The 27739-nt window shown below is 46.9% G+C and overlaps 1 protein-coding gene across 1 annotated transcript in view; it reads left to right on the forward strand.

Moving 5' to 3' along the window:
* ZDHHC15 (zinc finger DHHC-type palmitoyltransferase 15) overlaps positions 1-27739 on the forward strand; it is a 31676-nt gene that overhangs the window by 1208 nt on the left and 2729 nt on the right. Inside the window, exons 2-10 of the mRNA XM_056859487.1 lie at positions 6602-6628; positions 13138-13232; positions 14233-14353; positions 15310-15379; positions 16894-16926; positions 21070-21190; positions 21633-21765; positions 26250-26376; positions 26861-26970. Of these exons, the coding sequence (XP_056715465.1) occupies positions 6602-6628; positions 13138-13232; positions 14233-14353; positions 15310-15379; positions 16894-16926; positions 21070-21190; positions 21633-21765; positions 26250-26376; positions 26861-26970 (837 nt within the window). The remainder of the gene's footprint in view (positions 1-6601; positions 6629-13137; positions 13233-14232; positions 14354-15309; positions 15380-16893; positions 16927-21069; positions 21191-21632; positions 21766-26249; positions 26377-26860; positions 26971-27739) is intronic.

Raw genomic sequence — 27739 nt, forward strand, 5'->3', positions numbered from 1 at the left:
AATCATCATCTTGGATTCGGAGAGGGTTGGAGTGATGTGCCTTTGGCTGTGCGGGGGAGAGGGCAGCTTGGGAGGGAGTGGGTGGAAACTGTCTGCTGGTTTGGTGCCTGAGGCACTTCTGCCTTCCTGGTTGAGTGATAAAGGAAAGGTCCCTGGGAAGAACAAAACCAGTCAATTTTGACTGCCCCCCCCCATGGTAATTGCTTCACATAATGGGAGTCCAGCGCAGCAAGCCCCAAATTCCGACCTGTGTTGCCACCCGCCTATTCTTTGCCCTTGAGAGGGATTCTGTGTATTGAACAGCTGCATGGCAGGGAGAAATTCAATGACTGGCTCTTTTTAGCAACTGGGGCAGCATGGGGCAACGGTTGGAGGACTAGGTTTGCTCCAGGACACTGGGGTTCAAATCCTTGCTTGGCCTGGAGTCTCTTGGTAAGCCTTAGACCATTTACTGTTAAACACTTATTTGGGAAGAAAAACTGGAATTGCTTCCTGGAGGAAAAGAGAAGAAGAAGAGTTGGTTTTTATATGTCGACTTTCTCTAACACTTAAGGGAGAATCAAACCAATTTACAATCTCCTCCTCTTCCTCTCCCCACAACAGACACCTTGTGAAGTAGATAATTCACAGTGGGTAGCCGTGTTAGTCTGTCTGCAGTAGTAGAAAAGAGCAAGAGTCCAGTAGCATCTTAAAAACTAACAAAAATATTTTCTGGCAGGGTATGAGCTTTCGTGAGCCACAGCTCACCTCTTCAGAAGTATCTGAGCTGTGGCTCTCGAAAGCTCATACCCTGCCAGAAAATATTTTTGTTAGTCTTTAAGGTGCTACTGGACTCTTGCTCTTTTCTACTACTTGAGAAGTAGGACGGGCTGAGAGAGTTCGGAGCGAACTGTGACTAGCCCAAGGTCACCCAGCTAACTTCATGTGTAGGAGTGGGGAAACTAACCTGGTTCACCAGATTAGCATTTGCCGATCATGTGGACAAGTGGGGAATCAAACCCGGTTCCCTAGATTAAAGTCCACCACTCCAAACCACCTCTCTTAACCACTACACCATGTATTTAATTTGTTTTTATGGTGTTTTTCCTCCAGGAAGCACAGAATAACTTCCCCCTCCCTTTTAGTTTCCCCATGGGATAGATTAGGCAGTGAGAGAGTGACCCATGGATATCCAGTGAACTTCAGGGCTATAGGTGGGTTTGAACTGAGCACAACAGATTGTTAGCACAACAGATTGTCTTTGGAGTTTGTATTGACTGAAAGTTCTCCTGAACACAGGTCAACCAATTTCTAAGTAAATATGGATCAGATCGCCATTCAAAGGAGGTGTTATTTTCTCCTGAGCCAACAGTCATGAACAAAAACCTGACAACAACTGAGCCACAGCTGGAGGGTTGTTCCCCATCTTCTGGGCATGGAGTAGGGGTCACCGGGAGTGTGGGGAAGGAGGTAGTTGTGAATTTCCTGCATTGTGCAGGGGGTTGGACTAGATTACCCTGGTGGTCCCTTCCTACTCTATGATTCTGTGATTTCATCTGTCTTGCTGGTACCTCTGAAAAATGAAGAAAAACTCCTTGAGATGTGGCATGTTCCTTTCTTGAACACCTTGTCTGGGTAGGGCTGTGTCAAGATGGGCACTTGGGTACCATTTGCCCAGCCATGTCACATGGGGAGCACGCTCTGCTGTTCCTCTGTGCTTTGCTCACTCCCTCTGGCTTTGAAGGAAAACATTTCCACTCTCCTTGGTATTAAGAGAAGGATTGTGGAGGAAACGTGTGCTTGAAAAGGCCGCTCTACCTGATTATGGCTTCCCTGGAGGACCAAAGGAGCCCCAAACTGCCCCACTGTCTCTTTCAAGCATCCCAGGTGAAACAACAAAAAATGATTCCTAGATTTCCCACCAGTAATTTAATGCCAAGCTATCCTGGTCAAATGTGAACTTTACAGTGAGAGAAAGTATACCTGAAATATCTCTACCAGGGAAACCTTCAGTAAATTGCCGTGGCGCAGAGTGGTAAGCTGCAGTACTGCAGTCCAAGCTTTGCTCACGACCTGAGTTCGATCCCAACGGAAGTTGGTTTCAGGTAACCGGCTCAAGGTTGACTCAGCCTTCCATCCTTCCGAGGTCGGTAAAATGAGTACCCAGCTTGCTGGGGGTAAAGGGAAGATGACTGGGGAAGGCACTGGCAAACCGCCCCACAAACAAAGTCTGCCTAGGAAACGCCGGGATGTGACGTCACCCCATGGGTCAGGAATGACCATGTGCTTGCACAGGGGACCTTTACCTTTACCTTAAGAAATAATACACATTCTTTAAAGTTTGCTGTTGCAGACTGTTGATTTGAGGGGGGGGGCACAGCTGTTGTGGGAGAGTTGGGCCCATTAGCTGATACAGAGATTTGGCAAGGAAGTGGGCATGCACTCATTCACACATACCCTTTTCAGATTTCGGAGCTTCTGGCGGCCTCTTCAGACTTCTCTCTGCAGCTGGAAAGGTCAGAAATCTTCACATAAAGCTGCTGAATAGGACTTCATTCACAGGCTGGAGCCATTTGTTCTGGCTTGGCTCACTCAGGCCGGAAGGATGTGTTGCCCTGACTGCTGCTGAAAACTGCAGCTCTGAGTTTCCCTCTCCTGTTCTCCCTTTTTTTTTGCTGTCAAGTCACAGCTGACTTATGGCAACCTCGCAGGGTTTTCAAGGCAAGAGGCGTTCAGAGGTGGTTTGCCATCACCTGCCTCTGTGTATATCTTGGTATTCCTTGGAGGTCTCCCATCCACATCTTAGCCAGGCTCAGGTCTCTCCCTTTTAAATGCCTGAAAATACAAGACTGGATGTCATGCGTGCTCCCTCCTTGTCAGTTCATTGGCTGGGGTCACTCAGAGCACAGTGAGCTGGTACAGAGTGCCTGGGGGAGAGGGAAAGGGCTGCTGTTTGCAGCAGGAGCAATACACAGGGCTGTTCCAGGCTCCCTTTTTTGCCCCAGGTGCCAGGCACACCACAAGAGCTGGTGTGGCTGGGCCTCTGCAGGCATGCTGTTCCCCTTGTGACTCAGTCTGGTCAACTTCTGTTCGGTATCTAACGGATTGGTTCTCTGCTTTTAGTTTATCTGCTTTCCTTTTGATCTCACCTGGCAAAACGGTATTTCTCCTCTCCCAATCCCATGATCCTGTAAATGTGTGCATGGGATGCGTGTATATACACTAATGCAGAGATCTTTTTGGATTCTGTCTCAAAATTAAGATGCTTAAAATTCTGGGCATAGTGCCTACTTCAGTACTTCAGAGAGAAAGTCTTCACTGTGTGATGGGAGGGTGGCAGTGCGATAGCAACGGAAACCCCCTCTGAAGAGTGGCCTTTGGGTTTGCTCCCCAGTTGCCGACATAGTCATTACACTGGAGAGGTAGCTGTGCTGCAAAGCAGGATTGTGGCACTTTAAAGACTGCAAAACCAAAACACAAAGGGGAAGGAAAAGGTTTTGACCCAGAAAAACTAGGTAGCCAAGAAGGCTGACAAAAAGCCTAATACCAGAGTGAATACTGATGGGTTACATATGGCAATTAATACATTATAAATAGTAAAGATGTGTAGTGGATGCTTGCAGGGCAATGGGAGGTGCGTGGTTTCAGTAATCACTGGCTGAGCGCCAACGGAGAGAAGCGCAGTCCGGATCAGTCCAAGTTGTTGCTGGTGAGCCATGCTGGGAGGCAGTTCAGTGGCTGCCCTTGGTGGAGTCCTTAGGGGCTGCAGCCTGGGTGTATTCTTAGCACCAGTGTTGCTCCTGGGAGTGCTGGTGGCTCCTGGGATCAGGGGTGCTTTTTTGCCAGCCGGGCCCCCTCTTGAGAGCCAGGAGCTGGCAGCGCTGGGCTGGGATGCTCTCCTACCGTGCCGCAGCCCTTGACATGCACCTGGAGACCTCCATTGTTTGAGGCTGCCAGGGAATTTGGGAGTGTCTCCTTCTTCTAAGTGGACTCACACCGGCTCCGACTCAAGGCGTTGGCTTCCAGCTCCAATGCCTCGTGTGGGCAGGGCTCAGATGAATTTTCCCATCCGTTGTTTGTCGTCCAAGGTGTGCCTCACAGGGACAAGAAGGGTTTTTGCTTTCCATTTGTGGCACCTTCCCTGTGGAATTCCCTGCCAAGCCACATCTTGGGACACCTTTAGGCAGCAACTCTTAGGGAAGAGTTTTCTTTTTTGGCAGGAGGCCGATAGTGGCGGTGAAATTTGGCTTAAGTGTTGTCCACTGCCAGGGGAGCCTGATGAGTTGATTTAGTGAGATGGGAACCTCAGCAAAAGAGACCCATGAAATTCCTTATGGAGAAAAATGTGTCAAGCTGGTTATGATCTTCCTTCTAGGGTTTGGTGCTTTTTCTCTCTGAAAAATGGTTCTTTCCAGATCAGTGCAGACACTTCTTCATGTGATCTGCATCAGATGCATCAACGGAGTGGTTTTTCCTCTGAACTCACAGCCTTTGTCTTTTGCTCCCATGGAAAGACTCAGTGCGGCAGCCGTGCGCTCCCTTCCAGGGGAAAGATCTCATCCCATTAACACTGCAAACTCTACTGAAGGATCAGGATAAGAGATGAGATTCGGTGGGGGGGGGGGAGCCTTGTTCCAGAGTCTGGCCAGGGGACCCTGCTGCAGCACGACAACAGTAGGGGACGTCTGTGACTCAGGCTGTGTGTCAGGGAGAGGGGGGGAACAGGTTGTTGTGAAACCACCAGGTGACAAATGTTCTTTCTCTCTCATGCCAAATTTCAGGCGGACAGTGCCTTCTTTGAGAGTCAACAGTAGCCCAAGAAAAGACCAGAGCCACCTCAGTGGTGCTTTTCAAGAGCCCTTGAAAAAATATGACTGAAAGGATTGTGGTTGTTGTTGATGCCGTTGTTCAAAAGCACACTGGGGGGGCTGGGGGGGGGCCTGCCCCTGCGTGTTTGCAGGCCTGGGGGTGGGCCTTCAGAGGCAGTCCGGAAGGAACTGTGGCTCAGTGGTAGAGCCTCTGCTTGGCATGCAGAAGGCCCCAGTTTCAATCCCTGGCATCTTCAGTTAAAAGGACCAGGCAGTAGATTTGATTGGATTGGATTTATTAGATTTATAGACCATCCTTTCCTGGACAAGCTGGGCTCAGAGCGGCTAACAACACTTTAAAACAATTGAAAACCATTGGTTCTTGTAGGTTATCCGGGCTGTGTAACCGTGGTCTTGGTATTTTCTTTCCTGACGTTTCGCCAGCAGCTGTGGCCGGCATCTTCAGAGGAGTAACACTGAAGGACACCTTCAGTGTTACTCCTCTGAAGATGCCGGCCACAGCTGCTGGCGAAACGTCAGGAAAGAAAATACCAAGACCACGGTTACACAGCCCGGATAACCTACGAGAACCAATGAACTCTGGCCGTGAAAGCCTTCGACAATAAATTGAAAACCATTTTCACACTTTATATAACATTTATAAAAATAAAACCAGGTGCCGTATATATCTCTACTGATACTAATAGCATAGCAGCAATAATATGTGAAGTAGATGATGTGGAAAACCTCCTCCTGAGACCCTGGAGAGCTGCTGCCAGTCTGAATAGGCAATACAGACTTTGATGCGCTGAGGCTCTGATGCAGTATAAGGCAGCTGCGTGTGTGTTCCAGTTGGGTGAAGCCTGCCCTTTCTGTTGAGAGGAGGTAAAAGAGCCCAGGCCTGGCCGTCTTATTCTTCATTTTTATTTCTGTCATGCCAGGGTGCATATGGTTCTTGACAGACTAACATGAGCAAAGGTCCCTGTTACAAGGAGTTTGCAATCCACACATCTGGACAATGGGGAAATCAGGTCTACTGGAGCAGCTGTGTCTGGTTTGGGAGGGTCCTGACTCACAAGGTTGTCTAGGGCAGACAATGCCTGTTGCCCTCACCTGTGTGATATGGGAATAATACTGAATGGCTTTATATCCCAGAAAACTGTAGGCTGTCCTCTGAATCCATGTTGTGGAGTGTGGGAACTCACTGCAGGGGGTGGTAAAATTGTGCCCAGGCTGTGGTGACAAAGGGTCTTGAAGCAGCCCTGATGAAGTCCAAGATGTTCCAAGTAGGTCTTAGTAAATGAGTAAAGGTGTCAGGTTGGCTCCAAACTAAATAGGTGGTCCCCCCCCATTCCCCCTTCCTGCTGCAGACCGCCTTCTGACATTCTTCAGGGTGCCTCGAATCCCCCCCAAACAGCATTTGGTGGAGATCAGTGGGCTGCAGAGGGAGGGGGCAGGAAAGTCCCATGCTGCCATTGGAAAATGTATTCTGGAGTCAGCCTGTCACTGTGGGGCATGTTGTGGGGGGGGGCTGACTGCCTCTCAATCAGCAATGCCATTGGGACTCTCAATGAAAATTAGATTTTGTAGCAGTGGAGAACACTAAACTGCTAAAACAAATGAATGTCAGAACAAGGTGTTCTGTCAAGCAAATGAAGGAACCAAGATGCAGTTGAGATGGTAGAGAGTTATACTGGGTCTGGGTTCAATTTCTTTTATTCTGCAACCATCTTTAACCAATATTTTTTCTTCAAAAATGGCCACAGTGGTAAATATTACCTGCTGTATGACCACGTCTTTGTTTTCTCTTTCAGTGACTCTGACCAGTTCTGTAGAAAAAGGTGCGTGGATGCTTATTACATTATGTTTTCTCGTTGTGAAATGTTGTTTGACTGTAATTGGAAGTCACCTATAGTGAAAGAGGGAGGTGAAAGGAGAACCCGGAGCGGGTTGGAGCCACAGACTGGCTGCTGATGAGGAGAAAGGAAGGAAGAGGCATTACAGGGACTGTCTTATTAATGCCAGGGACTTCAGGTATCAGTACAAGAAACCAACCTGTTTTCACAAATCCCAATACCTTTCGTAGCTCTGCATCAGAGGTGGTAAGAGCCTATAACTGTCGGGAGTAAGGAATCCGAAATTGGCTTCAAGCTTTGCACAGTGGTTTCATAACATGCAACCTCTTCTACAAGTGTAAATGCATCAGCATCAATAGTCTTCAGTGGATATTGTAACAATGTATCTGCAACAACTAGAGTTTTGCCTGGACGGTATTCCGCCTGTGGGTTAAATCTCATCAGATTCAGAAGGAGTCTTTGGCATCTTATTGGTACTTTGTCCAAGTCTTTACAATTTATCAAGGGTACTAAAGGTTTATGATCTGTGAAAAGCTGGAAGGAGGCTAGACCATAAAGGTATTTGGAAAACCTTTCCCGTGTCCAAACAGCTGCCAAACACTCCTTTTCAATTTGGGCATAACACGTCTCGGAATCTGTCAGTGTTCTTGAGCAAAATGCGATAGGTTTCAATTCTCCTTCATATTCTTGGAGGAGCACACCTCCCAGGCCATAGCTGCTTGCATCTGAACTCACAACAGTGCGGCGAGTGACATCATAAAATGCTAGAACAGGCGTCTGAGTCAGAAGCTGTTTTATCTTCAAGAATGCTGCATCTTGATGTGGGCCCCAATGGCATGCAACGTCTGCTTTCAGCAAGTCATTTAACGGATGTAAGACCTCTGACAGGTTTGGCAAGAATCCGCCCAAATAGTGTACCATGCTTAGAAAACGTTTTAAATCAGTAGTAGAGTTGGGTCTGTCCCCAAAATAGCTTCTGTTTTCCGTAAGTCTGGCCTGATGCCATGCAATGACCAAGATAAGTGAGAGTCTTCTGGCATAGGAGGCATTTTGAATCATTCAGCTTCAGGCCTGCCTGTCGCAGCATGTCTAAAACCTTGTCCAGTCGAGGGTCATGCTCTTCCTCTGTGTGGCCATACACCAAGATGTCATCCATGTACACAGACACACCATCCAGATGCTGCAACAGTTAAGTCATTTCTGTTTGGAACAACTCTGGGGCACTGGAAATTCCAAAAGGCAATCTATGAAAAAGAACCGTCCAAATAATGTGATGGTGGTTAATTTTGCACTGTCCGGATCCAAGCGGATCTGCCAAAATCCACTAGCTGAATCTAGTAGTGAAAATATGCGAGCACCTGCTAGCCGTGGAAGGATGTAATCAATAGTAGGAAGGATATACTTGTCTCTTTTTAATGCTTTATTAAGCTGCTTCAGAGCTACGCAAATTTGCACAACCATCCTTTCTGGGTACAGGCACCATTGGAGCACACCAATCAGTGGGCCCTGTAATTGGCTCTGTAACCCCACAGTGAAGCATCCTATCCAGTTCAGCTTTCACTTTAGGAAGCAGTGGGACTGATATGGTTCTGGCTGTGCTGACAGCATAAGGTACGGCATTTTCCTTTAACCTTATCTTTATTGGTGCAATCTTCAGAGCTCAACTCAGGTTGGGGTCCTATAGGGAGTTCATCTAGAAGACTTACCAAACCCATTGTGACAGCAGTGTCCCGGCTCAGTAGGTTGTTACATTGAGCTTGAAGCACATAGACTTTAAAACTGTAGTTTTCCGCTTTGTATTGAGTTTGAGTGCGGAAATATCCTGCACAACTCAGGCTAGCACTCCCAGGACTAGAAAAATACTGAGGATGTTTGATAGAGTGGAGGAGGACTTTTAAGGCATCTATAGACTAACTCTGGGATAACATTGATATCTGCCTCGGTGTCTTATTTTGAAGTCTAGAGAAAGGCCATGGATTTGTAATTGTATCACCCATGGGCCAATAGTGGATGTGGAGCAGTGGACTGGTCCCAAAAAAAGCTGATCTGGGGTGCTGTCTTGTTTTGTGACTTCTCTCACCCCTCAAGTACGGCATACAATAGCAAAATGTCCTATCCTTTTACATTTGTAGCACTCAGCAGTCTTTACTGGACACACAGCTCTCTGACCATGCCCTTTTCCACAGTGTGTGCACTTAGGGGCTTGTTTTGGAGGACAGGGAGATTGCTTGTGTGGTTTAGTGGGGTATTTCTGGGAAGGTTGCAAGCCCATCTCCATCCGACTAGAGTATTTGGGAAACCACGTTTTATGAGATATTTCCTGAAGCCCTGCAAATGCTCCTTGGTCATGGACTTGACTCTTGATCAGTTCTGAATTCCTGATCATTTGTGTTGCCCCTTCTAAGGTGAGATCACTTTTCAGCTGTAGTTGCTGGGATAGGTCTTTGTCTAAAATGCCCACTACTAGTTGATCTCGAATGGTTTCACTTTTGCAGCCACCAAAATCACAGGCCTCTGCTTTCTCATGCAGCCATCTTATATAGCCTCAGCAGACTCCCCTGGCTTCATTCTCTGATGAAAGCAGGCCCTCTCGTGAATGAGGTTCCGTTTGGGCACAAAATAGCCATCAAATTTCTGTAGGACAAGACTATAGTCATCCTTGTCTCCATTAGCAGCGAAAACAAAGGAGTTAAAGATCTGCTCTGCCTCTGGGCCCATTGCATAGATTAGGGAGCATACCTGGATTTCTCCTGCTTCTGCATTCAGTTTTGTCACAATCCTGTAGCGAGAGAAGCGTTGTTTCCAGTCAGGCCATCTGGCAGGCCTACTAAAGTCAAAGGCTTCTGGTGGGGAAAACTTTGCCATTACACGCCCTGACTGCCTGCAGCTCCGTAGCAGAGACTGAAGGTTCAGACTTCTGACACCATGTCTTATTAATGCCAGGGACTTCAGGTATTGCAGGGGTGGGGAACCTCCGGCCCGCGGGTCGCATCCAGCCCACAAGATCATTTTATCTGCCCCCCGTGCTGATTCCGGGCCATGCCGCTCCAGGGCCATGCCGCTCCAGCTCTCGCTAGCTAGGCTCTCTCCTCGGCAGTTCGGGCTTTGCCAGCAGGCAGGCACACATGTAAAACTGATGCTGATTGGGTGATTGTGGGGCCGTTTCTCCCAACTCTTCCCGCTTCCTGCTCCTGGAGAGACTCACAATTCCCAAAATGTGCGCCTCACCGAAAGCCCCCCTCCCCTTTGTCTCACCAGCTGTTTCCAGGTGAATGGGTGGTGTGCTGTGCTCCTCCGGCTCAGTGGGCTCTTACGCGGCCCTCCCTTTGCTCTCCGGCTTGAAGCTGCTTGGGAGCCCGGAGCTTGTGCTTCCATCTCCCCCCTTGCCTGCCTGCCGCTGGCCGCTCCCTCCGCCGGCTCGGTTTGCCCCTACATGCCCCCCCTTGCTCTCCCCTGGGCCGAGGACAAAAGGTAAAGCGGGCTCTCCGGCCATGCCGGCCTCCTACCCTCCCGCCCCAGCTTGCCTCTGACCCGTGCAGCGAGGCGATCCGGTGAGTGCGTGTGTGTGTGCGTGAGAGAGAGATCCCCGAGCCGCTGTGCAGCCAATATGTTTGCCCAGTATATAGAGGATTAAAAAATACCCAAAGATACTGAACATAATATGAAAGTGTGTATAGCTCCATTGTGTATGTAAACTTATAGAAATGTACACTAATATGGATAAAAGCCACTCCATAATAGAAACTAAGCACATGATAATGCCCAGTATGCAAGATCCTATTGCAAAGCTGAATGCCAGTTTCACTCAGAAAGGTACCGTTGGGCACTGACTTTAACTTCCAAAGGTAGAATTTGTATTGCAAACTCTGGCTTCAGAAGTTCATTTTTTTCCAGTGCTCCTTCAGTTGGTGTTCAAGTTTGAACAGCGTCTTTGTACTTAAGGTCCTGCGTTGTGCCAATTTTGGCCTGAGCCTTAATCATGAAGCAGGAAAGAAACAGCTGTAAAAAGGCACAGTCCATTTTAAAGACACTGTTAATATTTCTAAAAATACATAAAGAGAAGAATCCTATATTACAAAGGAAGAAAAGATATAATATGGCCACTTCAGAAATTTATTCTGAATAATATAGTCATCATCATCATCATCATCATCATCATCATCATCATCATCATCATCATCATCATCATTCCTTTATTGGCATAAAAACATAATACAAAAAGGGTACAAAAGGAATGGAGATATAAAAAGTGCCCTTTATGGCATAGTTAAAAGACAGTTACATCGAATAGCGCTGTTTGTTGATACTGCCATCTAATTAACCATTTGACAGGCTTTTAAAACAAACTTTAAAAACTGTGCCACTGTCTTCAATAAATAGGAAACGTTAAAAGAATCTGCGATTTTCTGTCTATTAACCAACAGGGGGATTAAAAGTTCGTTACGAGATTCTGTGTAGAAACTACAATAAAATAAGACATGAGCAACCATTTCAATACAATTGTTGCCACAAGGGCAAAGCCTGTTAGAGGAATTTTCCAAAATCTGCCTTCAAGTAGCGCAGATTGCAAAACGTTAAATCTGGCCAGAGAAATGGCTCTACGTTGAGAAGGATCACACAGGTGAGATAAGTAAGGGGAGGGCTGATAAACATCAAGTTACCCCTAAATTTAATGGGGAGCATGTTTTATTAGCAGCGCTGTTTAGGTCTTAAAGTCCTATATCTAAGAGTCGGCATTTTATCCTTTGAAAAGCTTCTGCCTCAGTAAGCATAAGCAAGGAGTCAAGGTTTAAGCCAATAGAAACAATATAGTCATAATCAGTCACTGCAAATACAGGGGAAGCTTCTTAGAGATGCAACATTTGGATAAACACTTGGAAAAATAATGAGCTGAATAGAAACTCCCTTTTCTTAAAGAATGTATCGGTATGCAGCATGAGGAGAACTTCAATGTATCATTCCAAACTGGTGCTGTGGTTAACAATGATTTTCGGAGGTATATTCATTTATTATTTATGTCTTTCTTCCCTGGTGGATCTAGGCTGCATCCGATGGGAATCACACTGAATTAGGAGCTGGCCCAAATCCTGATAATTGTAACCGAGGGTTCACGAAACACAGAAAATTGTTTTCTGAGCTCTCTCATGCTGAGAAGAGATAAGTTAATGCAGTGTGCATTCCTAACCTTACTCATTATTTGCACCTTAATTAATTAATGACATCCTCCTACATTTCGTATCCTTCACTTCCAAGCAGTAATATAAATCACATGGTGAGGGAAGTTAGCAATGGCTCACAATTCGTTCCCTCCTTCAAATTAATAACATTAATAAATATCTTAAAAACCAAAGGCTGCTTGGCAGTGGAAAAGCCCCGGTGCCAGAAATGTCCAAGCACTCGTGAATAAACTTTGCCTCCACCCTGTTTTCTGTCTGAATGACCTAACTCCTCTTTCAGATTCTGTGTTCTTCCATACCCCAAAAGGGGCATCTTTGCACCCTTCAGTGTGATCTGCTGGGCCGAATATGGCAGAGGATTGAAATCCAGACTTTGCTGTGTGTGTCGCTCACCAGGTCCTTCTCTGCCCATAATAATTCTGCTCTATCAATAAACCTGGTTCTTTCATAAGCTTGAAACAAGATAACTCCATGGGGATCTCCCCTTGGATTCAATGACTGATTGTGAAAAAATGGAACCTGAACTACAATTTCTTCTAATAGTACAAACTGGCCGATAGGTGAATTGCATCTGAGATCTCACAACCAGCACTGGAGTGCTGAGGAATAGAACCCCCATCTATGGGTCTCACATGATTATCAGCTTTTTATCTGTCATTCTCATTGAGTGCCGTGGTGTCCAAAAATGGCCCTGTGAATGAATGAGGAATGGCTGGGCAATATCTCGTGCAGCATTGTGTATCTATAGTTTGATTTTTCTCGGGGTTGGTAACTGCACCTTATCCATATTTTTATACTTTGCTGAAGTATAAAAAATACAAGCACATACCCTTTTGAATGGCATGCAGTGTGTTGGTTATTTTCACGGTCTTCAACAACCTGCTCTTGGGGTCCCTTTCTTCCTTCCACATTTGTGTGATTCTTTGTGTGGGTGCTGAGGCTTAGCTCAGAGGTGGGCCTGGTGTCCTGTGATTGGACTGGACCTGTGCAAGTGGGCCTCATGTTGGTTTGGTCTCCACTGTTTTTCTTCCCGTCAGCAGCAGGCTGTTTCTTCTCTGCTGGGTTCCTCAGTTAGGGGCCCTTTGTGATCTGCAGACAGGCAGGAGGAAGCCACAGAGAGGTAGAAGCGTGTCTGGTCGAGCAGAGAATTCCTTGAACCAATTCACTGTCAGCTGTGGCAGTCTGAGGGAGAGGTTCGGAAGCTGTCATCTTTTAGATCTCTGCCGAGTAGCCTGTCGTGCAAGTAAAGTGTTCAGATGAAGAGGACCAAGGGAAGAAACGCCACAGGATATTCATGAGTCCTTCCTTCTCCTTTAGTGGCCTACCTCACCATATTCCACGTGATCTTTGTGTTCTTCATCTGGACCTACTGGAAGTCAGTATTTACACCCCCACAACAACCGGATAAAAAGGTAACCCCCACCCTCCACCCTGGGACTGCTGAAATGGCCAGGGGTCCGCAAAGCTCTCTATCTGGTGGTCCCTGCTCCTGCCGTGTGGGATGAGCATTTGGTAGCTGTACACTCTAGCAGGGAGGAAATGCATGGGGAGAACGAGAGCTCTGAGTGCTGTCGGTGCACGCCAGGGCCGGGCACACGGGCACTTCTTGTGTGCTGCTTGGAAAGAGAGAGATGGGGGGTGCCGCCTGCCCCCTGCTGGGCGAGAGGACAAAGCCACTGGTGCCTCCCAGAGGGAAGCCTGCCTCACATCTGGAGACCTCTGTGCTGCCACACTGGCTGCATCCCCTCCTTACCGTGCAGGCTTTCTGGCACCGTGCAGCCTGCGCTGACCAGCCGCTGGTCTTGTCTTTCTTCTTGGTCAAGTACCTCCCTTTCTGGTTCATCACGGATCACTTTTTTTAAACAAATTGAGGGTGGGGTGGCATTTTGCTTGGTCTGTGAACTGATTCCTCTGCCCTGGTACACCTTGCTAATTCCAGCTCCTAACATGATCTTCAAAGGTGGATGGTTTAAGATTCCCCAAGGGAGAGGCTTCACAGTTTTGATTTACAGTCTTCTGTCCTTGCAAAATCCAACGTGTTGGGGCATGGGCAACCTGGTGGCACATTTATTCCTTCGTTTGAAATGCATGTTATTTCTCTCAGCTCTTCTACCCTGCCTTCAAGGGCATGCAAGGGGGTGAACATTTAAAAGAGAGACACATGAACATACTGGCTAGTTGTCCCTACCCTCTCATCCCAGGCCACTGACCTTGCTGAATCTCACCCTCCCATCCCTTTGCTTGTAACGGAAGAAACACTGCTCGGTCTCTCTCAGCATCAAAGCAAAGCCCCACCCAAGACAGGTGAAAACCTGTCTTGTGGAAGCAGTGGGCCTAGAAAGGTGGGCTGTCTGTGTGTGTGTGGCTGTCCTTCTCCCACAAGGTACATGAGTGGTCCTCTTCTGCTTACAGTTCCAAATGTCCTACGCCGACAAAGAGCGCTATGAGAATGAAGAGAGGCCCGAAGTCCAGCGGCAGATCCTCATGGAAATGGCACGGAAATTGCCAGTTTACACAAGAACAGGGAATGGAGGTCAGTTGGGTAACGTCTGAGCTCTCTGAGCAGCACCCACTGGCGACCTTGTGCATCAAGCCTGTCCTTCCTGCCATTGAAGTGGGCAAAATATTAGCTGAAAAGGATCTCTTTTCTAACTTCCTTCCCCTGCTTTGTGGAGGAAAAATAATCCCATTGAAATAATCTTGCTTTGTAATGCAAGCACTGGATGCTTTGTGCACATCTCTCCTGAATCTCTGCCTGTTCTGGACACTGGGAACCTGAATTGTGTATCAACTCTAAGCATTGCATCTAGAGCAGGGGTCCCCAACCTTTTTGAACCTGTGGACACTATTGGAATTCCGGTGAGCGCAACCACAAAATGGCTGGCACAAGAGGCAGAACCAACCACAAAATGTCAGGGAATGAGGTCATGCACAACTCTAACAATATTCTTTAGCATTTCAGACAGAAGCTCTGTTTAAGCAGATGACTTTTCAAATGAACTGATTGTTTTAAAATATTTCTTGCATACACCTTCAGTCACTCAGTGAAGATTCTTGTGCTGTGGTGGCAACTTCTGCCAGAGCAACTTAAAAAAAAATCTGCACCATGTATCAGATCTCCATTGGCCAATCAGAAGCGCTGCTGGGCAAAAGCCAAAAACACTTGATGTGTGCCATGGTGCCCACAGGCACCGTGTTGGGGACCCCTGACCTAGATAATCAGAAAGCCTGCAGGCCAAAGTAGATGGGAGAGGGAGACCCGTTAGGAGCATCTCCCTGTTTTTTGATCTGGAAACGTAGCCAGGGAAGGAGGTCTGGACTGGGGCTGTGGGTGGTGTTAAATCATCCCCTCAGGAGTTGCTATTTGCCCTTGAGAGTACTGATGAGAGCCCCAAGCGACATACAGGATCAAGCCCTAAGATTTGAACCAGGGATTTCTCAGTTGGTGTGCATGATTTTTGAAGCCATGATTTTTGTGTTCCTCCCCAGCCATTCGATTCTGTGACAGATGCCAGCTGATCAAACCTGACCGCTGCCACCACTGTTCTGTTTGTGCTATGTAAGTACCTGGAGTGATTGCTGACTCAGGCCCAATCTACACAACCCACAGGAAACTAGCGCCAACACTTGAAGCAGAAAACTCGCATAGCAGCCTGTGGGCACCTTTGGAATTCTGACACCGTGTGGTGGGCACAGCCACACAATGGCTGCTGCAGCTCACCTTCAGTCATGCCATGAAGATCTTGTGTGTGGCGGCTGCTACCAAAGCAACGTCTTTAAAAAACTGCACAGCCAATCAAGTCTCCAATGGCCAATAGCCCCACCTGGCCATGCCCACACTAAAAAAACAATTGGCGGGTGCCAGAAAAGGTACCAGCAGGCACCATGGCACCCACAGGCACCACGTTGGGGACCCTGCAGCACTGAGTGGGCTGGTATTAGTCCTTTACATGCAGAAAGTATTTTCCATGGGGGAATGCTTACAAATGCCACGTGCACACGTCATGAACACATGAAACCACCTGATACTGAATCAGACCCTTGGCCCATCAAAGTCAGACCGGCAGCGGCTCTCCAGGGTCTCAGGCAGGGGTCTTTCACATCACCTACTTGCCTGGTCTCTTTAACTGGAGATGCCGGGGATTGAACCTGGGACCATTCTCTACCACTGAGCCATAGCACCTCCCTCACATGTAGCCTCAAGTTGCTATGGTCCACTTTATCAGTATCATAGTACTTTTAATAGAACTAAATCAAAGACACAAAACAGTCAGCTAGCTTTTGAGGTACACAGGATGCTTCCCTGGGATATATGTTAAACAAAAAGCAGGATGGGAAGAGGAAAGCTTGTTGCTGCTCCAGAGCACGGCGGTCAACATGTAATCGTCTTCTGAATGTGGTGATTCAGGAAAATCTCTGTAGGTGGACAGTGCAATCCTAAACAGAGTTACACCTTTCAAAGTCCACTGACTTCAGTGGATTGAGTAGGGTATAACGTTGCTTAGGATTGCGCTGAAAGTTAGTCTGTGCAGCAGTTGAAGGAACTCTGGTTACAGCACAGCCCAGTGAGATGTAAGAGCCGCCGTCCCTTTGAAAATATTCAGGCCAGCAGTTCTTCGGATCTGTCTCTAGTACTAATTGGACCTCATGGGGCCTTGGCCAAGCTGAACACAGAACACAGCCCCCCCCCATCTCTTTCAGAAGGTAAATCCGGGCCATTCAGGAAGGCGTAGAGGTGCTTGCTCATGAGGTGCCCACATATAAGCCCCTTTGCACAGGCCTACCTCGATGGTGTGCATACACACACACCCAGAAGACACACAAAGAACATTGTACAGAACATGTACACATCCATTTTCTCCGTAGTACTTACAACAGCCACGCAAGGTAGGTCAGGATTATTATGCCAGTGTTACAGAAGGGGAATGGAGGCTGAGATGGACGGGGCGGGGGGACGGGCAGAGGCAGGCCTGCCTACGACCATCCAGTCAGAGAGAAGGTTAGACCCCAATCCTGGTTCACAGATTGAAATGTCGCCCCTGCCCTTCACTGTATCCTTTTCTCTTTGCACAGGTGTGTGTTAAAAATGGATCATCATTGCCCCTGGTGAGTATACGCTGGCAGATTTTGCCTTCTCAAAAGGGATGGCTTTCTTGGTTTTTCAGTTTATGCCTGGATGGTAGCATAGGTTTTCTAGGAATGTCCCTGTTTGTCAAGTCATTTTAAAGATCACAGGGGACAGAGAACCATGCTGCGATTATTTTTTTACCATCCTACTCTTCCTATATAGTTTGAAATTCAGACTTTGGCTCCTGGTTTCAGAGAATCCTTGGCTAGCGCATATCGTGTGCATGCAGATATTTGGAGTAGCTCCAGGTTGGTACCTGAATGTGAGCTGTGTCTGGATTTGGTCCCTCTGTGTTTTCAATGAATACTTGGTAGATAGCCGTGCGGATAGCTTTCAATCTTGTTAATGGAAATGCTGACTTGGTGGGTTTCTGACCAAGAACTAGTTGAATGGAGAAGATGGGATAGACTCGGGTGGATTTCTCAAACTCTGGCACTCTCCTTCCTTGTGCAGAAGGGAGGACTGGTAAGATAATGCTAACCGGAGGTTGGACTTCTAGTGCTTGTTGTTTTCCAATGGGGAAGGGAGGGTCAAGACACGAACTGTTTGCAGCTGCACTGCTCCACTGACCATGGGCACGGACTCTGGCAATTGCCATTCGCATCCCTGGTGCTGCTGACACACAGAGGGAAGGGCAGCTGTACACCTTGCCACGCTGCATGCCTCAGCCTCCATTTTTGCCTCTGCATGACCCTCCCATGAGCCCTTGAAGCGCTCGGATAGGGTTGGATGGGTGGGGCTTTGTAACCTGCCTGATCAGTTTCAGTGACTTTGGAAAGAAGGGGAGTGAAAGTAACCAAGGCTTTTCTTCCAAGTTCAAGGGCAAGAGAGGCCTTTTAAAAGTAATTTATAATGAAGTGGCATGGGAATTGCCGTGTGTGTGTGTGTGGGGAGAAGGTTCTTATTTGGGGACGGCCATTTACATTTGTTTCTAAAGAACACACAGGAGCCCTCTGGCACTTGGGTGGGGGGTGAGCACTAAGGTTAGAAAGACTACATGAAGAAATTAAGGGGCCAAATGCATTCCCTCTCGAGGCTGCTCATGCTCCTATTAAGAATGCATGAACAACCAGTATTCTGTGACCCCGAAAAGGAGCAGAGAGGCTTGACCTTTGAGAGAGACAGACAGGTCTCCTATCCGAGGCAATATCCAGGACATATTCCAATGTTCCCAGCATTAGATGCAGTCTGCCAACCACCAGAGTAGGGTTGCCAACCTCCAGGTGGTGGCTGGAGACCTCCCACTATTACAACTGATCTCCAGGCGACAGAGATCAGTTCTCCTGGAGAAAACAGCTGCTTTGGCAATTGGACTCTATGGCATTGAAATCCCTCCTATCGCGGGTCTGTGCGTTTCAGTGCCTATGCTCTTAGAATTTACCCCTTCCTGAGAAGAAGTATGTTATCTTATTCAATTAGACACCTAATAAGCAGGACTCAATGCTTCTTACCAAAGTAAGCTTTCTCTTGAAGTGCTCCAATAAATTATGAAAAGGGACATAAATGTATGTACAGTTTATTCTACATAGTATGTATGCATGTAGATGGTTACAAAGTCTTTAAAATGTTACACAAGTTCAGACATTATGAGTCTCAAACACGTTCATGTTGCAAGCAGTCTTAAAACATTGGTTCTTGTGGGTTATCCGGGCTGTGTAACCGTGGTCTTGGTATTTTCTTTCCTGATGTTTCGCCAGCAGCTGTGGCAGGCATCTTCAGAGGAGTAACACTGAAGGACAGTGTCTCAGTGTTACTCCTCTGAAGATGCCTGCCACAGCTGCTGGCGATACGTCAGGAAAGAAAATACCAAGACCACGGTTACACAGCCCGGATAACCCACAAGAACCAATGAATTCTGACCGTGAAAGCCTTCGACAAAATCTTAAAACAATCTTTATGCCTCTATATGAGAGCATCAAACCTTAAAACAGTAATAATATTTCATTCAGAAAATATAGTAGTTACAGAAATCTTGTAAAAATGGTTAGTTCAGTACATAAAATTGATTTAGTTAAAAGTATCTTAATTCAAAGTATCTAGAATATCATAATAATAAGTAGGCATACTTTACTCAATCATGTCATTTGTGAACCTCCCCAGTACAGCAGGACCAGAGAGATCTGAAAAGTTCCCAATCCATGTTAAGGATGATTAGACCTTTTAGGTCTTCTATGTGTTATTTTAGCCTTTGAGTATCTTTGTTGTATGCAAAGATTAGAGAAATCTCTGATTCCATGAGTTTATGTAAGAGCTGAGGTTATGAGCCTTTGAAGCATATTTTCAGTCCATGCCAGGACTAAGCTCATGAAACCATAGAGAAATCTCTGAGTGTTTTTAGCCTATGAAAGGCCTCTGGTTTATGTGAAGATCAGGGAGATCTGTGTGTGTGTGCATGCCATCTTTAGTTCTGCCAAAACTAGAAAGCTATGCAAAGCTTAAAGCTATGTGTAGTTATGTGAAAGCTTAAAGCTGTGTAAATGTTAAAGAGTTATGTGTAAGACCTTAGTCTGTGTAAGAACTGAGTTCAGAAGCCTCTCTGGTTAGAGAGATTTCTGACCCCATGCAAAGAAGCTCCATGCAAGTATCCCCAGCTCATAGAAAAGCTGGAGAGACTTGTGGAAAGGGAGCTAGTAAGATTTTGTGGAAAGGGAGCTAGTAAGATCCATGTTTGTAAGGACTGGGATGCCTATGCAAAGGCTAGATAGATCTTAGTGAAAACCCATTAATCCCTGCTAGAATCAATGAGATCAATGCCTCCATACAAAGGATGGAGAGATCTAAGCTCCTAGAACCCACACAGAGTTTGATGGATTCTAAGAGTCTCCATCTTACTTAAAAGATGGAGAAGTTTGTAGGCATTCAGTCCAGACATCCAGTCCTAGCAAGGGATGGCTATCTAAAAAGAACCCCCCATTTAGGGAGTTCTCCAGTCTCACTGGAAGACTTGTAAATGTTGGAGACATCTGTAAGTACTCAGAACACACAAGGGGGATTAACGCATGGGCAGAATGTTCTTGGTTCCCTCCTCCCTTATCTCACAATATTTTATTCTGAGACAGGATAGTCAAACGCATGACTCTAGTCCATCCCACTATAAGTCCGAAGCAAGTAGCTGCTGGAGGCTCCCCGTGCGTTTGAGCCACCCATATAATGTAGGATAGTAGTGGAGTGACCACCGTGTCATTGCCCAAGGATTGGCTGAGGGGTTATCCAATCAAAGGCCGATTCTCCCCCTTTTTTTTCTTGGGACACCAGCGTTCCGGTATACCATTGTGACGGACACTGTCCAGTAGGTGCTCACAACAGAGCCAGAGTTCCTTGTAGAACTAGTAAGTACAGAGGAAGTTCTTGTTGGAGAGGAAAGACTGTGTTTTCCATGAAACAAAATATTGCTCTTTGTGCAAGTGGAAAATATGTCCAGATGTGCTACTTTGCAGAGAGAGACCTCCTGCAGTAGCTGAGCAGCAGCTGTGTTTCTCTGGGTCCCCAACATTGGCCATGTTCTTTATGCACCTCACATGAGAGGTTGGGTTTAATTGCCTGAGTTTAATTACCTAACTCTAAATACATTCACTTAGTGGAAACTTCTTACAAGGACAGCACATCTAATTCCCTGAGCCTGGCTTTGGCTTGGGAGGGTGGGCTACAAATCGCAAAATAAATAAATAAATAAATAAAATGAAACACAAGTGGAAAATTAGAACTGGGTGGCATTTCATCCTGACTCCTTCTGTGCAATTCTCAAATGTTTTCCCCTTTTTGGTGGGAAATGGTTGTCCCAGATGGGTCCAATGGCCATTCTTTTCCAGCAGACCAGCATCTCATGGCTGAGCACTCTGCAGTCTGGAGGGAATTTAAACGCTAGGAAAGAATCCCACCCACGGCCGGCGTTGTCTCTCAGAGCTTTGCTTCTATCAGGCACACAACTTTGGACTGGGAGGGCCTCCTGCGTGGGACTGGAATGCCAAAGGGAATATGCTTGCCAGGGGCTGCGGACAGAACCAGTTGTGCCAACCGACTGTGTCCCATCCAGACCACCTGTGTGCTCGTCTTTGTTTTCACTTGTATCTGGGTCCCACTGTATGGAACGGTTCTCGAATCCACTGTTCTTATCTCAATAGGGTGAACAACTGCATTGGATTCTCCAACTACAAGTTCTTTCTGCTGTTTTTAGCATATTCTCTGTTGTACTGCATGTACATCGCTGCCACCGTCTTCAAGTATTTCATCAAGTTTTGGACTGTAAGTTTGTGATCTGGAATCGTAAGTCCTTACGCCCTTGAAACACAACAGCTGTAGCTCATCAGTAGAGCATGTGTCCTGGCATGCAGGTATCAGATGCCATTCCTGGCAACCCCAGTTGGCAAAGCTGGGCCCCTGGAAAGTCTGCCATTTAGAACTGAGGATTTGGCCAATTTTTTTTTAAGGGAGACTTGCCTTCTGTAATGTTTTGCATGGAAAAACAAGTTAGTTCCAGTAAATGAGGATCCCTTATATCTTCGACAAAAGGGTATGAAGCTTTCTCTCTCTGAAAAAGGCTGTGCCCGGCCATCTAGTCCCCTGCAGCCCATTTGGGCTGTCCAGCTTTCTGTCTCTTCCCCTGCCCTGCCCTGATCGGTCCAGAGAAGCATCACGCTTTGATATGGTCCAGGGTTGCTTTCATCCATTTTGCTTTCCTTCCTAGGCAGAGCTGACCAACGGGCGCTCCAAGTTCCACATCCTTTTCCTGCTTTTTGTGGCCATCATGTTTTTTGTGAGCCTCCTGTTTCTCTTTGGCTATCACTGCTGGCTTGTCAGCCAGAACAGATCTACGTTGGGTAAGATATTCCCCCATATGCCACGACGTTGTTTAGTGGTGATGCAAGGAGTGCTTTCTTGTAAGTTTTGAAGGGAAAGCAAATGCACCCTGCGTTGAGCACACATTATAAATGTAAAGCAGGATGAATTCGGTTACTTGCTTTAGGTGCCGGCTTGCTGGGTGTGGCAGCTTCTGCTCCTGTACTGGGAACAGAGAGTCCAAACTAATGTGGACTGCCATGAACTCTGTGGGCAGCCATCATGCAGGAGATGCACCTTTCTAATATGGTTTCGTGGACAGGGTGGTGAACTTGACCACAGAGTCTGGGGTTCAGCTTTTTTGCTCCACCATGAAATCTACTGGGTGCCCTTGGGCCCTGCCTTGTAGGGTTATTGTGAGGATAAAATGAGGACTGGGGTCACTATGAACTGCCCAGGACTTCTTGGAGGGGCCAGAAATACAATTGAAAGTCTGGATGTCACCTGTGCAGTTGGTGACCACCAGGAGGGAAGCATTCTTCTCGGCATTCCCTTCCTGCTGTGGGAGCTGCAGCCTTGAGGGGTCTCGGCGTCAGAATTTAAGCCCAAAGGGTTCTTTGTGAGAAATCGCCTCTCTGCTAGCCACTGCATCTGGAAAATGAGGATTGGTGCCATGAAAAGCTGCTTTTTCCTATCTAGGACAATGCCTTTTTAATTGAAGTATTTGTTTAATACAGTGCGATAGAGGAGGGGCCATGGCTCACTAGAAGAGCCTCTGCTTGGCATGTATAAGGTCCTGGGTTCAGTCCCTGGCATCTCTAGTTAAAAAGATCAGGCAGCAGGTGATGTGAAAGACCTCTGACTGAGACCCTGGACAGCTACTTTTAGTATGAGTAGACATTACTGACCATGTTGGACCAATGATCTAATTCAGTATAAGGCAGCTTCATATGTTCAATAAAAATGTACATAATTAAAACGTATACATAAATAGGTACAAGGTGAGCGTGTTTACCCAAACCATAAAACCCTGTGAAAATCAGGGCACTTTCACACAGCCCAAATAATGCACTTTCAATCCACTTTCAGTGCACCTTAACTATCGTTTGAAGTGGATTTTGCCAGTTTACACAGGCCATTTATTCATGGTAATTAGCAGTACATTCCAGGCTGAATTGCCCTGCATATTTTTTTGAATTTTACATGCTGAACCGTCATTCCGGAAGCAGGAGTTTGCCTCGAAGAATCCTCCTCAAAGAACCATGCAAAACAACAGCGTGTTAGCTATACACATGCTAATGACTCTGCAATCAGGAACAAAGGAGCAAGTGAGTGGTGGGGGTGGAATTTTTCCTTTTGCATTGGGACCGTGAATAGGCATTTTTAAAGTCTCATTTTTAAAAAGGGCTTTGAGTGAGCATCAAAATTGACCATGAATAAATGGCCACAGTAAAATCCACCTTCAAAGTGGATTGAAAGTGCATTATTTGGGCTGTGTGAAAGTGCCCTAAGAATTCCATATCTTACATTTTGCTGCAAGTTCCCTTCTCTACACATTCCTCAACCATAATGAGGCTAATCTGGAAGTATTTCTGTGTTATTGGTAGGATGTTAGCTTCACCAGAGTGAGGGTCTCTTATCAGCCTTTCATGAATTTGGGGCCTATTTTTTTGCTTCCAGTTCCTAGCAAAGATCAGTCTGTCTGTGCTAATGATCGAATACGAATACGAAATGTTTAATACGGTCCCAGACCAACAATAAAAAACTTTTACATAATAGAAACAGTAGCTATATACATCAATACATCAATAAATATATGATCAAACATTCGTAGGGGAACTATTAAAAACATAAGCGTAACTAGAACACAGTTAAAACTCATTCGTTGGGTTCGACCCATGCTCGTCTAGCCTTCATGATTCACCATCCAAATTTGGCCATTTTAAAAGTTAGCCCAGAGTCTTTAACTGAGAGCAAGTTAGAAAGGCAAGTCGCTCTAGTGCTCCCTGAGTGGTCAGCTATTACAAAGGAAATGTCTTCTCTTATTTTATTATAAATTTTGCAGTCATAAATGGCATGTTCAAGGGTCTCTATGCTCCCATCAGAACAAAGGCATAGACGTTCACCATAGGGGATCTTCTTGTATCTACCTTCCATTATAGCCGAGGGGAGAGCATTGCAGCGTAACAAGGTGAAGGCCCTCCTATAATAAGCTACTTATCTGAGATTTTTAGGCATGTCAAAAGTGTACAATTTAGCAGTCAGATCTTTGGTTTATAGGGAATCTGGCTCTCTAATCCGATTGATCTACTTTCCACCACTTGTTTCCAGTAATCTGTTGCCAATGACATGCCTACCACATGTGGAAAAGGTCTACCTTCTGTACCTCACAAAACCAGCTCTTACTATTCCCAGTTCCATAGGTTTCTGTTAGCCTGAAAGGGATTAGGTGCCATTGATCGATAATTTTAATCAGCAGCTTCCTTGCTTGTTCCAAATGAATCTGATCTTACAGTCCGTATTTAAGGCAGGCCTTTCCTTTGACTGTCGCACACCTCCACTTGGAGTCGGGGACACAACTTTGTCTAAGTGGCTGCAACTATGATGGTGTCGCTTTAATAAGGACAGCAGCTCTCACAGAATCTCCTTTGGCTGCACCCTCAGTACTGTGTATCTCGTGGTCTTTTCTGTTGAGAGCCAGTGGTGTGGTGGTTACAGTGCTGGACCAAGCCATGGGAGTCCCAAGTTAAAATCCTCACTTAGCCACAAAAGTCAGGTGACAGACATTCTCTCTCAGTTACCCCCCCACACACACACACACACACGAGGTCCCTGAACCATGTACGTGTCAGAGGAAGAGCTGAATGAAAATGTTATAAAATAAGTAATGTTATAAAATAAGTGGTGCATCCACTCTTAAGCCCTCATTAGATCCCAGTGATCTGGCCAACTACCGCCCAGTGTCCAACCTTGCATACCTGGGAAAGGTAGTTGAGAGAGTGGCAGCCAAGCAGCTCCAGGTCTTTCTGGATGAAGCATCAGCTTTGGACCCATTCCAGTCCAGCTTCCGCCCTGGCCATGGGACAGAGACTGCTCTGGTCGCCCTCACAGACGATCTCCTTCGACAGCTGGATTAGGGCAGGTTGGGACTGCTGATATTATTGGATCTGTCAGCAGCCTTCGACATGGTCAATCATGATCTTCTAGACCACCACCTCGCCAACATTGGGATCCGGGGCTTAGCCCTTCAGTAGCTGAGCTCTTTTCTCCGTGGTCGGGGACAGAGAGTGACGCTAGGGGAGGAGGTGTTGCTGTGGCGTCCTTTGGCGTGTGGGGTGCCACAACGTGCAATCCTTTCCCATGTGTTATTTTGGGCTGGGATGTCATCAGTATGCTGATGACACCCAGCTTTATCTGTTGATGGGTGGCCATCCGGACTCCAAATCCATCGAAGACAGAGGTCCTGGGGCTGCTGTGGGGCGGGGTGATGACTCCTGGCTCTTGATGGTGTGCAGCTAACACCTGTGCCCACTGTCAGGAGCCTGGGTGTGACCTTGGATGCCTCCTTATCTATGGAGGCCCAGGTCACAGCTGTGGCCCAGTTGGCTTTTTTCCATCTCCGCCGGGCCCAGCAGTTGGTGCCTTACCTCTCCTGCCCCGACTTAGCTACAGTGATCCATGTGACGGTCACCTCCAGGCTAGACTACTGTAACTCGCTCTAAGTAGGGCTGCCCTTGAGGCTGACTCGAAAACTCCAGCTGGTACAAAATGCCGCGGCGAGGCTTCTTATGGGGTCCTTGTTGCGGGTTCATATCACGCCAGTGCTTAATCGGGTCAGATTCAAGGTGTTGTTATTACCTTTAAAGGCTTATACAGTCTGGAACCTTCGTATCTGCGGGACCGCCTCTCCTGGTATGTTCCCTGGAGGACTCTTTGTTCAGCTAATAACAATCTTTTGGTGGTCCCCAGCCCAAGGAGTGTCTGGCTGGCCTCGACCAGGGCCAGGGCTTTCTCTGCCCTGGCCCCTGCCTGGTGGAATATCCTCTGTAATGAGACCAGGGCCCTGTGGGACCTCAGAGTTCCACAGGGTCTGTAAAACAGAGCTGTTCCATCAGGCTTATGGTTGAGGCCAGCTATGGTTCCTATATATAAAGGCTGGCCTCCCTAACCTCCCCACTGCAGTAACACCTTTTATTCCATCTGGTGCCTTCCATCTGCTCACCTAGCTGACGATTGTGTATTGTGATCCGTACCATACGTTAGAGGCGCCTAGGTAATTTAGTATAACGTTTATACGATTTTATAGGGTATTTAAAAGTCAAAGTCTTTATTCTTACAGCCATAGGCCAGTATAAAATACACAAGCTATTTAAAATATTTTAATGCTTTTATTGATTAATATGACTTTTATATTCTGTAAGCCGCTCTGAGCCTGGCTTTGGCCAGGGAGAGTGGGGTAACAAATGGAAATAAATAAATAAATAAATAAGAATATGAATATAAATAAATTTGTGTTTGGGTGCAGAAGCTTTCTCAACTCCCGTGTTTCAGAACGGCCCTGAAAAAAATGGATTCAACCTTGGCTTTGTAAAGAATCTCCAGCAGGTGTTTGGAGAAGAAAGGAGGCTCTGGCTCCTACCTGTTGTCTCCAGGTAAGTTAAAAGGAAACTGCTGGCAGGTAAATTTGGGCCTGGCTGTAGAGGAAGTTCCATTGGTCCTGTGGCATCCCCACCGTTTTCTAAACAGAAGGGGAATCATCAGATGCAGCAGAGGGGATTTCAACTTTCCTCTCCTTTGCAGGACAAACTGCCCCAGCTAAAATTCCCTCCTTCTAGACAAGTGTTGCAAACTTCTCTAGTGTCCTCCTTTGGCTCTGGTCTTGCTAGAGGGAAAAGGGGGGAAATGTGCCACAAATTGTTTGAAGTGTGGTTCTGCCTGGCAAGGTGGGACCCTGTGTGGGCCTTGGCTCTAATAAGGGTGATGCCCCCCACATAGACCTCAAGGGGCTGCTGTCCTTCTCGATACTCAGGGACGGGGGTGGGAGGGGGAACAGGAATAGGGACTGTATATGCCACTTCTGGAACAAGAGACGTTTCTTTTCCCACGGAGTAAAGCAGGTTCCCTTTGTCTCCACAGTCAGGGGGATGGCCATTTTTTCCCAACAAGAACCTTGAGCGAAGCTCGGAATCCGCTGCTGGCGAACGAGGAGCAGTGGGAAGAAGACGGGCTGGAGGACGACAGCCACGGTCAGGAAGTTGAGTGCGCACAGAAATTGAATCCCTGACAGATCGCCGAGAAAGGGAACCCCTCTGGGTTGTGGTAGGAGGGAAAAAACACGAGTCTTGTGGCCCTGAAAAACAAACGGGTTTTTGAAGCCAAGTACAAGTGAGATGGATCCATATAGGGATACTGTCAGGGAGGTTTATGCAGAGTGGAGTGAAGTAAAAAAAGATGTGCAGGGGAGGGGCTGTGGCTCAGTGACAGAGCATCTGCTTGGCATGCAGAAGGTGCCAGGTTCTATCCCTGGCATCTCCAGCTGAAAGGATTCGGTAGTAGGTGATGTGAAAGACCTCTGCCTGAAACCATGGAGAGCTGCTGCCGGTCTGAGTAGACAACCCTGACCTCAATGAACCAGCAGTCTGAATCAGTATAAGGCATTTTCATGTGATACGGGGGGTCAGTATAAGGCATTTTCATGTGATACGGGGCCCGTCCAACAGCCAGCCAACCAGGGCGGGTGCAGCTCAGCTGCTGGGGGTTCATGAGGCCATCTGCTTCTCTGTGCAGCGGGAAGACCTTACACCTCACTGGCTGTGCAGCTTCTCCCCCCTCACAGGAAAGGCTGCTGCCTGGGCATGTGCAGAGGGCTTTGTGAATGCTCTACAGAGTAAGGCCTGCTTTGGGAACCTGACCACTGGATTTATGAGTGGTTTAATTGTAGAATATGGTTTTGTGCTCTTAAACCTTTCGACTCATATATGGGCCATTAGATTAAGCAGACTAGGATCCGAGGGA

Source organism: Euleptes europaea, chromosome 13 (genome assembly GCF_029931775.1).
Source record: "Euleptes europaea isolate rEulEur1 chromosome 13, rEulEur1.hap1, whole genome shotgun sequence".
NCBI classification, from domain to species: domain Eukaryota; kingdom Metazoa; phylum Chordata; class Lepidosauria; order Squamata; family Sphaerodactylidae; genus Euleptes; species Euleptes europaea.